This window comes from Nilaparvata lugens, chromosome 7 (assembly GCF_014356525.2).
Source record: "Nilaparvata lugens isolate BPH chromosome 7, ASM1435652v1, whole genome shotgun sequence".
Lineage (NCBI taxonomy): Eukaryota > Metazoa > Arthropoda > Insecta > Hemiptera > Delphacidae > Nilaparvata > Nilaparvata lugens.
The window spans coordinates 30,317,109-30,330,794 of NC_052510.1; the positions used below are offsets into that span (position 1 = coordinate 30,317,109).

The 13,686-nt window shown below is 34.0% G+C and overlaps 1 protein-coding gene across 6 annotated transcripts in view; it reads right to left on the reverse strand.

Moving 5' to 3' along the window:
* Positions 1–248: 248 nt before the first annotated feature.
* LOC111046376 overlaps positions 249–13,686 on the reverse strand; it is a 104,858-nt gene continuing 91,420 nt past the window's right edge. For all 6 annotated transcript variants that reach the window (XM_039432505.1, XM_039432506.1, XM_039432510.1 and 3 more), the window contains 2 exons: positions 5,158–5,318; positions 249–1,578 (listed from right to left, as the gene is read on the reverse strand). In XM_039432505.1, the coding sequence (XP_039288439.1) occupies positions 1,454–1,578; positions 5,158–5,318 (286 nt within the window). In that variant the 3' untranslated portion in view covers positions 249–1,453. The remainder of the gene's footprint in view (positions 1,579–5,157; positions 5,319–13,686) is intronic.

The window sequence follows — 13,686 nt, forward strand, 5'->3', positions numbered from 1 at the left end:
AAAAAGAGGGTAAAGTTATTTACCAAACTTGCGACTTCACGCCGCGCCTCTTTTGTACAAGAAATAATGTAAGGAAAAAGACTTTCCGTCACATAAGAAAGATCCAGAAAACCCAATTTAAAATAAAAACTGAAAAATAAGATGAATTCCTAAGTGAAAAAATGATTTTATAACAAAAGTAGGAGTCTTATCGCTAAAACAAATAACAAAGAAATGAAACCGGATCTATCACAGTATACTGTGTGCAAAATATATTGAGCTCAAAGTAAAATAACAATCACACAAAATAGTATCTGAGCGTATTGATAACAGTGAAAAATAAGCTCAAATCACAACCCTTATACTTTCACGAGAAGAGACTTCAATATTTGTATGCATAACAATTTCCTAATAAATATTAACTTAACTATTGTTTGGCATCAATGAGATCACTTTTTGTGTTTATTTTAAAATGACTACAATAATATTTGTTGAGCATTACAAAGATTATTAGATTTTACTATTTTTCATAAACTCGTTCAAGATACTATCTAATGCATAACATTTTAGTATTTAAATTCAAGTACTTTAGGATAGTACTTTGTTAGACATTTATATAAAATAGCACTGTCTTTCCCATTGTAGAAGAGAATTATTGTAAACATTCTCACAACTTTTGGATCTAGCTAGTGTGAAGTTATATTGGTAAAAAAACTACACATAAATTTTCTTTATAATACCATCGTAGTACCAAAACCACGATTATAATGGAGTTAAAATAGCTCAATGTGAGTTTGGCATTTAGAGGAAGCTCTAATTAAAATACTATTGATAGTTGATACCACCAAAATTAAATTTGAAAAAAATTCTTCACAAAACTAAGTTATAGCAAAATACAATGATTTGTAAATTTGTTAACAATATTATTTATAATGAACCATCTTCAATTCGAATTCCTTATTCCAAAAGATGATCTACATTAATAATTTGTACATCATTATAACAATTGAAATTACTACTTACTTGGCTTTGATTTCAATACTGATCATTTCAATAACATACCATTCTATCAAGTGAATAACATCATCTTGGAACCAACTCTATCCTGTGCAAAATGCAATGCAAATCATAAAAATAACTTTTTTGCTTTCATCCTAGGAATAAATTGACACATATACTTGAAAGATAGCAAAATAGACATTTATAATAGGACTCAACACCATATGAATAAACAATTTCACAATACTTGTGTTTTTTACCTACCTTCTAATTTTCATGACTATAATTTAAAATTCATTCCTAAATTTAAAATTCATTTGGAATAGTGGTTTACAAAAATGTTTAACATTCTAAGGTACATAAAACATGGAAATTTGTTCTGGAGGGTGATTCATTGGATATTTTTTAATTAATTGAAATGTAATTTTAGTTGAATTCAGTTAGAAGCTCTCACGTCTCACGCTTTGCACTGCTGCTAGTGCTGGCCGCTGCTAGTGTCACTACTTGCATTTGCATTCGCACTCGATTCACTTGCCACGTCTTCTAATTGAGAATTGCAATTAGTCGCTAGGTTGGCCAGCTGCGATGGGTATTTTGCATCTGGAAAATTAGTTAAATAGTACAATACAATCAAAATGATTGCAAAACTAATATTTATGTAATTATAAAAATGAAAAAAAAAACAAAAAATTAATGATTTTTCTCTATCTAGTGTAGACTAAAGTATTGGAGCAGTAGTGTCACAAATGAAAATCATTCACAATGATAAGTTGGAAAATATCTTCCTTGGAATAATCTCGGATGATGATAGGGAGCAAATTAAACAGTTTTGGAATAGTGTATTTCAATGATCTTTTTCCGTACAAATTATTATATCTAGGAATTGAATATACACTGAATGCTCTAAGATATTGAGGTATAGGTGCAAATTGTCGGTAAGAATAATTATTTCTGTATATTAATGCTAACTTATATAGATAGAATTTTTTTGGAGTGTGTGAAAAAATCGTTGAACGGATTGTTTATCATGAATTGTGAAATTTAATCGGTTAGATACGGACATTATCCATTTGAGGGTTCTGAATTGGATACGCTCTTCCCTGTCTAATAGGTAGTTTGCAGCACATCCCCAAGTCTCGATTTATAAATTAGATAAAGACAATCTGGTGGTATATTTCTATGTAAAAAGAAAATTTGAGCACTGATTGCACGTAACTTTTTCGAAATATAATCTATATGTAATTCCCATTTTAGTTTATCATCCAAGATTACACCAAGGTAAGGTTCCGTTGTAAATTAAATTGTTAATTGAATTCTCTTCGAACTTGTTGCATAAGTTGGTATGGTAGTTGAAATTCAGGGTTGATTCGTGATTTTTGAAAATATCTTGTGAAATGAAAAGTGAAGATGATCGTGTAAGTTCATTAGTTTTGACTTCTACAAACATTGTAATTGATGCTCAAAATTAGCTACTTGAAGAATTAAAATATTGATCTAAAATATCTGAATAACTTAGGTTGTAGCCTATCCAAATTGGATGTAAATAAAGAATTATATTTACTATTACGCTGAAATTGAATAACGTATTTATGTAGTGACCTCGTTACGTCAGATCCAATAAATGAGATAAGAAGATACAATAAAACTTGAATGCATTTTTCTCTAGTGGTTCCCAATAGGTGGTCCGCGAATCTCTTGAAGGGTTCCGCGAGAAGGCCGAGGGAAGAAGAATGTTTTAAGCTATTAATGAATTTAAAATTATCCATATTGGTCTATATTAAAATAATATTTATTTGTATATCTAGAGTGAAAAGTACTGCTTTTTCTCCGTGAGGGAAAAGTTTGAAGCCCGAGGTGAAGCCGAGGGCAACAATTTTCCTGAGGGAGAAAAAAAATTTTTCACTCGTGATGTACACAACATTTTTCCTCCACCTACATTTTTATAAAAATGCAAATAAAATAATTTTTAAAAAGTTACGTGACCAGTAAAATGTGTTACAACATAACCTAAAAATTAAACAGCTGGCTTGTAATCACACAGTTCACCGCCCAAGGTTTATAAATACAGGTCATGACACAGTCCTGTGAGGCATTGCAAAATCGCCATTTTATGGGGTTCTAGTTCACCAATTTTCAAATTTATCAGCTGTTATCATTATAGATTGAACAACATGATGTGTTATTTTGTTCAAGGGATATTGCTTGGCTTTGAATTGTAAACTAAATTGTTCCGACAGAATAACTAGTAGTTCTGTGAACAGTAGACCTCACGCAGTATTCTCATCCACAAGTACCTGATTGAAACTATAGATCTTTTGGAAATACAGCAATAGACTGGCTTCTCCACACATCTGTGTAATCACTTGTCAGCTGATTTATGATGAATAATTCTATAGTCTGATTTTTACTCTTATATTGGCTCATGAAGGAGGCTCCTTTTTCCTTTTATATTATCCTTGGAATGCAAAATTTCCAAAAACCTTGTACGTCGACGCGCAATTAAAAAAGGAACATACCTGTCAAATTTCATGAAAATCTATTACCGCGTTTCGCCGTAAATGCGCAACATAATATAAACATTTAAACATCAAGAGAAATGCCAAACCGTCGACTTGAATCTTAGACCTCACTTCACTCGGTCAATAATATTTAGATTCCAACTAGGAACTGAATTGTTGATTTTTAGATTTAATTGATCGGGAACTTAAAACTCTTTTTGAAGTTGGCCTCGCATATTTCTGTCTTGTCGCTATGCCTTATGAATCATAATCCTCAAGTTACAAGAATAAGAACAATTTTTAATAATAAATAAATGAATAATTGAAGCATTTATTGTTGAAATTTTATTATTAAAAAATTGAAAACCTGAATTCACATATTATCTGAGCTGGAATATTGTTTCTAAAATACATAATTTTGTTACGAGCAAATTGAATTGAATTGGATTTTCAAATCTGCCGCCATAAAGACCCCATAAAATGGCCGGTCCATAAGGAACACGAGAGTCATGATCTGTATTTATAGACCTTGTCACCGCCGACAGCGCTATGCGCTATCTGTCGGCAAAAGTTGTAACAACAATGGCCGGCTCGACTACAACAGTTGGCATAAGTACTATGATGAAGTTCCCGTTTCAAATTTGATTAGTTAATGAGGAATATTCGTTGGCTGGTATTTTGAATAACATGGAATATAAAAAAAATATTTATACATTTTATAGTATACTAATATGAAGTTTGTAATAATTTTAGCATGAAACATATATCTCATATATTGATCAAATGTCTGGTTGAGCTATTAAATTTAGTTGGTTTAATGACTACTCTATAATATGCTTCTTCATCTGAGCTTAGACCTTCTAACCTATTTAAAATGTAAGTTTTTAAAATAGAGATGCTTCCCATGTTATTTAAATGGAGTTACTTTTACGCTCTAGGGAGTTTTTCTGTTTTTTCCTCCCGAGAGCAAAAAAGTCACACTTTAGTATTATGTTTGAGGGAGTAAAGTAGGCTCTTTAGACAGTAGGTGGAGGAAAAATAAATTTCCCTTCCAAAATGTTATACTGAACTCATCGTACGTTCAAAACATGTGTGTCCAATCGGTAGAAGAGATTATAAGTTTCAAATTTGCAATGCATTAAGATAGGATTATAACGTTTTTTTGGGATCTTCTTGGCAGATTTGTACCACATGATTGAGCTAGCCAATCAGAAACGTGACTGTCAATGGCCAAAATGTCTTTACATAGTAACTGTAGGATAGACGGTCATTATGTAGAAAGGAAGAGTGGTGCTTTGTGGAAGAGCGGGATCAAGCCTATAATAATTTATAATATGCATTTATCAATTTAATCAATTATTTCAGTAATGTATAATACAATAAAGAGAAGAATTGAATTATACACATAGGAAATTGTGGCTTATACACATAGGAATTTTCTCGAACATCATCTCGTCTGAGCTACTGGACTGATTTACTTGAAAGTTTGCATATATATTCTCAATTTACCGAGGATGGTTATATAGGTCTATTTTAAATTTTTCAAGATTTCAGTAGGTCAAGTTTTCAGTTTGTCAAGTGTTTAATTAAACCCTTGCGGAGTACGGGTTACATGCTAGATTGAAAAAAAAGTTATAATAGTGAGTGAATTGGTGGGCGGGCGGACTAATGTCCTACTGACTGGATCTGTGCTTGGTGATGCTGTGATGCAGCTGGGCACGCAGCGACAGGTGGCTGAATCGGTCATCGGCAGGGGGCAGGTCTGGAGGTGGCATGGGGGGCGGGGGAGGGGGCATTGGGCCTTGCACCACTGCACGCTTCATTGACAACTCCTTCTCCCACCTGCAAACAATCACATCAGTTAGCGATTATTTTTGTCATGTATTTGTACAACTTGCATAGATACTGCGGTATCAATCAGTAATTGAAGTGAATTAAAGCTGTGCAATTGAACACAATAGTAAATAGGAAATACTGTAGCCTCATTACCCAGACACAAGCCTCATGTAGGCATCAACCAAAAAAAAAAAAAAAAAAAAAAGTAGAATTAACAATCAAGTAGCTTGACAATATGAGAATAACAATATTATATATTGTTTTACCTAGTAATCGTAAATCACCATCATAAAATATTTTTATAATTTAAAAATGCAAAAACTATTCAATCTCTTACTAGAGGAATAAATGAATAAAGTGGAAAATTGACATAATACTGCAACCACTGTTCACTGTTGTAGCGTATGAAGAGCTATTGTAGATGTTGAGTCCGAAAGCGCTCCACCACGTCAATAACGGTTTTTACCATTGATTACAAAATTTGGACTACCTTGTTGCACAAAACTCTGTTAAATTTTAACGATGATTAAATGACCGTTGAATTCCACGAGAAACAATCAGACGTTTTTAATTAACTCTTAATCACAGTTAAAATTGAGAAGAATTTGTGCAACCGGTCCCTAGTTTCGAAAAAACGTGTTTATAGTGTTGATATTGGAGTAATAAACAGCATACATGGAAGTCCACTACTTTGTATGAACACAAGACAATAAGTAATACCCTAAGGGCCGGTTTCTGAGCTCGGGATTTACTGTAGCTAAGAGCTAAGTTCTAGACTTAAACCGGCTTTAAACTCTGGAGTCAGAAAATTGGCTTTCCGAGTCAGAGCGTTAACGTAGTCGAGGACTCAAATAGACCCTTGAGTTTAGAGATCACGTTAGACCCTGGAGTTTATAATTTCGCTTTCTGAGTGAAGGGTTTATAAGTCCAGGACTTAAGATTCTCGCCTCTTTCCGAGTCAAGGATTTATCAAAAAGTCCAGAACTTGAAACAGCGTGATTTTAAATCCTCGACTGGGGTAGGGTTCAAATTTAAGTTCTAGACTTACCGTAACTGAGCAAACACAATTCAGTTATTGTTTTAGAGTAGATGAATAGCCAAATAAATGTCATGGAATAACTAAATTATTTGAATTAGTCCATCTAAAGTCATAATTTATAGTATGTAAGTTTATTTTGGAATAAAGTTCTATCAGAATATTATGCCTAAAAACTAACCTTATTTTACGACTGTGACATAACCTAAAAATGTTCAAGAAATAAAACAAGGATTGACTTGAAATTTCATCTCCCAATGAGAAAGTTATTAATCAATGCAATATTCAACATATCTATATAAAAAGAGAGAGAGTAGGGTTGTGTTTGTTTGTGTGTTCGTTTGTTCGCATCAAAACATGTCAACTTGTGGATTGCATACCGGAAAAAACGGGAATGATCTAGATCTCCAAATCTTGCACATAGATTCTAAAAATATCAATCTTGTGCACCTGGAAGCCCAAATTTCAATTTTCCTTCTAGATTTTTCTGAATTAATGTTAAAATTTCATCAGTGGTACATACGATTTCAGAAAAAAATCACCAGATCATATATGGTCGAAATTAAAAAAGGAACATCTGTTTCTATTATTGCTTTCCACCTCATACCACTTAACCTCAATAATATTGTTTTGATAATAATAATAATTAATGAATATTTTCATTTTCACAAACTCTGTATAATAATAATATGGTGAATGTGAAACAGCTGCATCAAAGAAATAATCTCAAAAACATCTGTTTAGAAAAAACATAGTTTTAAAACTTCGTTTTGCTGATGCAATGTTTAAGGTGCGTACAGATTTACGTGCCGCAAACATGATTAATTCACTTTTAACTAGCTGATGCCAAGCTTTTTATATCTGTATCTTACCGTTTCTGTAAAAAAACATATATAATCAGCTGATTAAAAGTGGATTGCTCATGTTCGCGGCGCGTATAATCTGCACGCACCTTTAGGCCTACACATGGCATTGATTATTAATTTTTGAGCTAGAACAGTTTTTTTAGACAAAGTGCTTAATAAACGTCTACAGTTTCATCAATGCTGTATCGGCAATATAGAAACACATGCAGCTAATATGTCTTTGAATAAAGGTGTTGATATTTACATAAATAAATTATTCTCTTCCATTTTTATTTAATTAAAATTTCAAAATTATTCAAGCCCTGATAGAATGACTGACTCACTGTACAGTCAGTCGAAAATTTTAATATTGGAATGAGGGGTATGTTGGCAAGCTGAGCAAAAAGATAAGGTCATATGCTCCTTTTCGTTATATCTTCAAATAAAAAATGAGTTTTGTGGGTTGTTAAAGTTCCCTCTGAAAGGGAAACTATTCAACTTATTCTATCTTTTAGTAAAATAACAATGATCATCCATCCAAGTTATAAGAGTGAAAACTGCATAGAAGCACAGTTAACTTGTTTAGTCAGCATAGTCGTAGTGGGATACAATATTGTATTTAGAGCTGAGTACCTCGCTAGCGGACATAGTGAACGGACCTCATGAAAAACTTTGTAATGTTTTGTAATAAATAAAATTGGTTTTTAAAAAGTAATTTATTTATTGACAAACTTTAACTAGCGCAGTCGGTAGGACGGCTTCAGAATTAGTCAATTCGTGAAATTTAGTGAAAATAATTTTCCGAAACATTGAAATAATTCGTCGGTTTTCACCATTGAGAAGTTGTCACGAACATCATTTGTGTCAAGTGCACATTGTCATCAGTGAAATAGTGTTAAGAAATCATAGTGCAATGTTGGATATTATCTTGTGAGTAGAAACAATTATTTATCTTTTGAACTATTTTATTATTGTGACATTTTTGACCCACATATTCATCATTACTTATTAAAAATGAATCCAGCACCACCTGCCCCTAAATTGCCAGCAGCAGGATCTTGTGTACCAGAAGGTACTACTCCTGTTCTCAAGAAGGAGTATCTTGACATGATTCCTGAGTTCTTTGGAGAACCAACACTGTTGAACAGATTCATAACCATTGTAGATAAGGAAGTAGCTAAGTTTTATGTAAAAAATAGCCAAGATGATTTTCAAAATGAGTATTTGTATTCAACAATTCTATCGAAAATCAAAGGACAAGCCAATGAAGTAGTGAGTAGTTCAGGTAGCTATGATTGGCCTGACGTAAAAAACGTATTGCTAACTAGTTATCTAGACAAGAGGGACTGTTTCACGTTGAATCTAGAATTGAGTGAATTAAAACAAGAACCTGGCGAAACACCTTTCAACTTCTCTATCAGAGAATCCAAAAACTTTTGAATCTTCAAATCGCTTATTTTGTTAACAAAGAACCGCATGCCTCCAATTTTCTTTACCAGTATGTATCAAAATTAGCATTAAGAGTAGCCTACTTCTGAGAGGGTTAAGTGAACCCTTCGGTTCCCTAATGAGAACGAAAAACCCAAGCTCTCTTGAACAAGCACTCAACATGTTGTGTAACGATTTTCAATTTAAAATGACACCAACTCAAACACAAAATCACCAAAAACCAAGCTTAGCAAGTTACTACCAACAAAAAAAAACCCTGTTTTCAATGAACTGTCAGGCGACCGACCCGCCAATCAAAAGAAACTTCCAAGGAAACCCAAATCAATTCCAAACCCGTCAATTCCAACACAATCACCACCAGTTTCAACCCCGACAATTTCCAAACAGACAATTTCGACAACCACAACAGTATCAACACCCTAAACCACCACCACCACAACAACAACAACAACAGTACCAGCCTACCCCAATGAGTATTTTTACTCGAAACACATATGACGGACCAGCCAAAAATACCCGAATTCCAAAATCTATCGCTTGAAAATCAGCAGAACAGTCAAATTTATTTTGACGAACGAAAGTTCAATGAATTTGAACAATCTGAGGAAAACCATTTTTTAGGCCACACCAGCCTACAAAACGATTCTCCATAATGAATCTCCGAGACACCGATAATGAGCTACCGTATTTCTATGACCCCAAAACAAACTTGAAAATACTAATCGATTCCGCAAGTACAAAATCTTTTATTAAACCATTTCTCGGACAAGAACTCTACAAAGAAACGATAGTAAAAGATCCCTTCGAAGTAACCACAGTTCACGGAACTTCAAAAGAAAACTTCAGTTGTGACATCCAAATTTTAGGAAAACAAAAATTGAAATTCCATCTATTTGATTTTCATGACAAATTTGATCTGTTGTTAGGCTTTTAGGCTTAGGCGATAACATTAAGAAATTGGAATGCTCGTGTGACTTTTTAAATAATGTAATAATATTGCGTGGGAAAAAACTACCTATTTTCTATCACAATCTAGATCAGAGAGAGAAGGCAAATGAAAAGGTAATAGAAAGTCATGTCATTGAAGCCAGAACATCGCGTATTGTTTGCATGAGAGTCAATGGCATTGTGAATGGTGATGGTGTATTACATTACAGAAACATCAAAGGCTTAGAAATTCCTGAGTCGCTAGTTAAAGTGACAGACGGTCGTGCTTTGTGTACAATTACGAATCCCACTACAGAATATAAAAATTTTAACTTCATTCAACCAATCAAAATTGAACCTATCGAGAACTATCAGTGTGTATCACCCGAAAACTTTGAATCCAAACTAAATCATCCAAATTTCAACATGTTTAACCACAGTAAACCTACATTGGACCTCAACAAAATTAGGACAGACCACTTGAACAATGAAGAGAAATCTGAGATTACAAAACTGATAAGAGATTATAAAGATATATTTTATGTTGAAGGAGAAAAACTTTCCTTCACTAATCAAATCAAGCACGTGATAAGGACAACAGACGAGATGCCCGTCTACACAAGAAACTATCGATATCCAGAAGTCCATCGAACTGAAATCAATAATAAAATCAATGACTTGTTAGCGTAAAACATAATTCAACCCAGTTCTTCCCCATGGAATAGCCCTTCAGATGCTCCAGAAAGCAGATGCTTCAGGCAAAAAGAAATTCCGAATGGTAATCGACTTCCGTAGCCTAAATTCTAAAACAATAGATGAACGATTCCCATTACCCAACATCACAGATATATTGGATAAATTAGGCCGATCACAGTACTTCTCTGTTCTCGATTTATTCTCAGGATTCCACCAAATTGAGATGGATAAAAATAGCGTAGAAAAGACCGCCTTTTCGTCGGACACGGGACACTACGAGTTTTTAAGAATGCCGTTTGGTTTAAAAAATGGACCCCCAACATTTCAGAAAGCAATGAATAATGTATTGAGATGTATTCAAAACGAAATTTGTTTAGTTTACCTTGACGATATAATCGTTTATTCAACTAGCCTCAAAGAGCACATAAGTAGACTTCGTGAAGTGTTTGAGAGATTGAGGAAAGCGAACTTCAAAGTGCAGTTAGATAAGACCGAATTCTTGAGAAAAGAAGTAGCATTTCTTGGACACTTAGTAACCAGTAATGGAGTAAAACCGAACCCCGAAAAAATTGAAGCAATTAAGCGCTATTCCATATCAAAAACAGTCAAACAAATTAAAGGATTTTTAGGACTACTAGGATACTACAGAAAATTCATTAAGAATTTCGCATCTCTCACAAAACCTCTAACGAAATGTTTAAAGAAAGAAGCAAAAATCAACCCTGATGACCCAGAATACCAAAGTTGTTTCGAAACGTGTAAAAATATTTTGACAAATGATCCAATCCTACAATACCCCAATCTCAACCTGAAATTCAATTTTACGACGGACGCTAACCAATTTGCAATAGGTGCCGTACTTAGTCAGTTCAAAAATGGTGCTGACCTTCCAATTGCTTATGCAAGCCGAACTTTGAGCAACACTGAGACCAGATATTCAACAATAGAAAGAGAACTTTTAGCTATCGTATGGGCTACCAAACACTTTCGACCGTATTTATACGGACGGAAATTCAACATTTTCACCGATCATAAACCCCTTCAATGGCTCTTCTCAATCAAAGAACCTAATTCAAAAATGCTACGTTGGAGACTTAAATTGGAAGAGTATGACTACGACACACAATACAAAAAGGGTAGTAAAAATCAGAACGCCGATGCTCTTTCCAGAATTCAACTAAACAACAATAATACCACCACACAAGAGACACACGGAATTTTAAGTGATATTGATGCCATTGTAAACGAAGCCATCGAGGGCTTAATGACTATAGGACCCAACAATGAAACAACGCAACCTGTGATAACTGATGTACGAGTTAACCAGAATCCACTCGAAGGATTGGATGACATAACTCCTGATGGCGAAAGTCCTCTATTTGAAGGATTCGACGAAGACGATCTATTCGCAGGATTCGACATCGAGAATCAATGTGTATTAGTCAATATTGACCAGAATGAATAGGAGAAGTACAGCAAGAAGAAGACGACCAGACAGTCCACACAAATGTCGGAGATAATAAGACAGCAGGAGTACAGATATTATAGTGAGGTCCACGTTATAATGACAGTATTTGATCAACTTTGGTTTTGCTATCCTTGTCTATTATTCGACAAAGCCGGTGGTACTATCCTTTTCTAGGTCCACAACGATGCCAATTATGTATTTTACAGTGTAGAAATATAATTAATTAATGCAGAGAATCGGCATCGCTATTCTTCTATTTTTATCCACTGCTATTATAACGTGGACCTCACTATAGATGAACCAGTTAATTATGGAAAACACCAAGTGATACTCAGCCTTGTTAAGTACAACCCCCAAAACGTGAAAGTGAAAAAACTATTCGACAAAACCAGACTTATTGTGCAAATATCAGAGAATAATTTCGAAAAAGATATCGTAGAATTCATAAACGCGTACACCGCACCAAACATCAAGTATTCACTATTCTTTGAAAACGATTTTTTCGAAAGATTTACAGTTGTTATCAACACGCATTTCAAACGCCCTGACTTGATATTAGTAAAATGTTCGAAAAAACTGTTAGATGTAACAGATGAGAGTTATTATGTTGAACTATCACGAAGGAAAAACGAATCATAGAGGAATTCAGGAAACCTAGGTCTAGACTGTCGGGGCTGTACAAAAATTAGAGTGGCCTCAACTGTCGCCTAACGCAGGCGACATTTGAGGCCACTTTTTCAGGAGTCCTCTCCCGTCGTAGGTCTCGACTGTCGGGGCTGCACAAAAATTAGAGTGGCCTCAACTGTCGCCTAACGCGGGCGACATTTGAGGCCTCTTTTTCAGGAGTCCTCTACCGTCGCTGGCTTCGAATGTCGCTGGTCTCGACTGTCGGGCCTGTACAAAAATTTAGAGACTCGCTTGCAGCAGACGACAGTTGAGGACACATCCTACTGCGATTCCAGACAAAATACATTTTATAATGATTATAACTTCTGATTTGTTGAAAACTAAATAATGGAAACTTCCTTCATAAAAAAAGCATATGAACTTTGAAGGTAGATAGTGCTTATCCTTGAAGGATTTTCAGAACGATCATCTTTGTGAAGAATTACAGCTTAATCAGTCAAGTATTTCAAGCGTGATGAGCTCACATACAAACAGACAGAAAGTCGCCGGTCTCTACCGTCGCTGGTCTCGACTGTCGCAGGACTCTTCTGTCGTTTGCCTCGTTTGACATCGACTCATACTAAGAATGCAATAGAAGATAAGTTAGACATTAGACAAGTGTAACTAATAATAATAAGAGATCTAAAAGAGGTTTTGTGAATGGAATAGGAGCTGTAATCAAATTTATCACTGGAAATTTAGACTCGTATGATAGTCAAAGATATGATAATTTACTTGAACATTTGAAATATAATCAAAACAATTTGATAAATCAAATATCAGCCCAATATTCATAGAATTCAGAAATTATGGCTGAATTTAATCAGTTTTTAACATTGTTAATTATAATTTCAATGAATTAGAGAGTGAATTGAAATTTGTAAATGATAAACTTAGCGACTATGTAGAACTACAGAGATTTGCTGAACCAGTTAAATATTTTATATAACATTGTATTAAGTTTGATCCAAGATATTGAAAATTCTTTAACATTCTGTAAATTGAAAGTTCTACATCCTAGTATTATTTCAACCAGAGAATTGTACTATCAGATAACCAAGATTGCTGGTTACTATCAGAACAAATTATCATTAAAACCCGAATTGGAAAATATGTGGCAATTAGAAAATTAAATAGATGTAAACTGTAAACTAACTTCTAAAGAAATTATTTACTTTTTGAACTTACCAATTTTAGACGAATCAAAATTATAACCTATACAAGTTGTTTTCTGTAACTAATATGTTTCGAAATGAATATGTAACTGTCCTACCTAAAATCAGATAC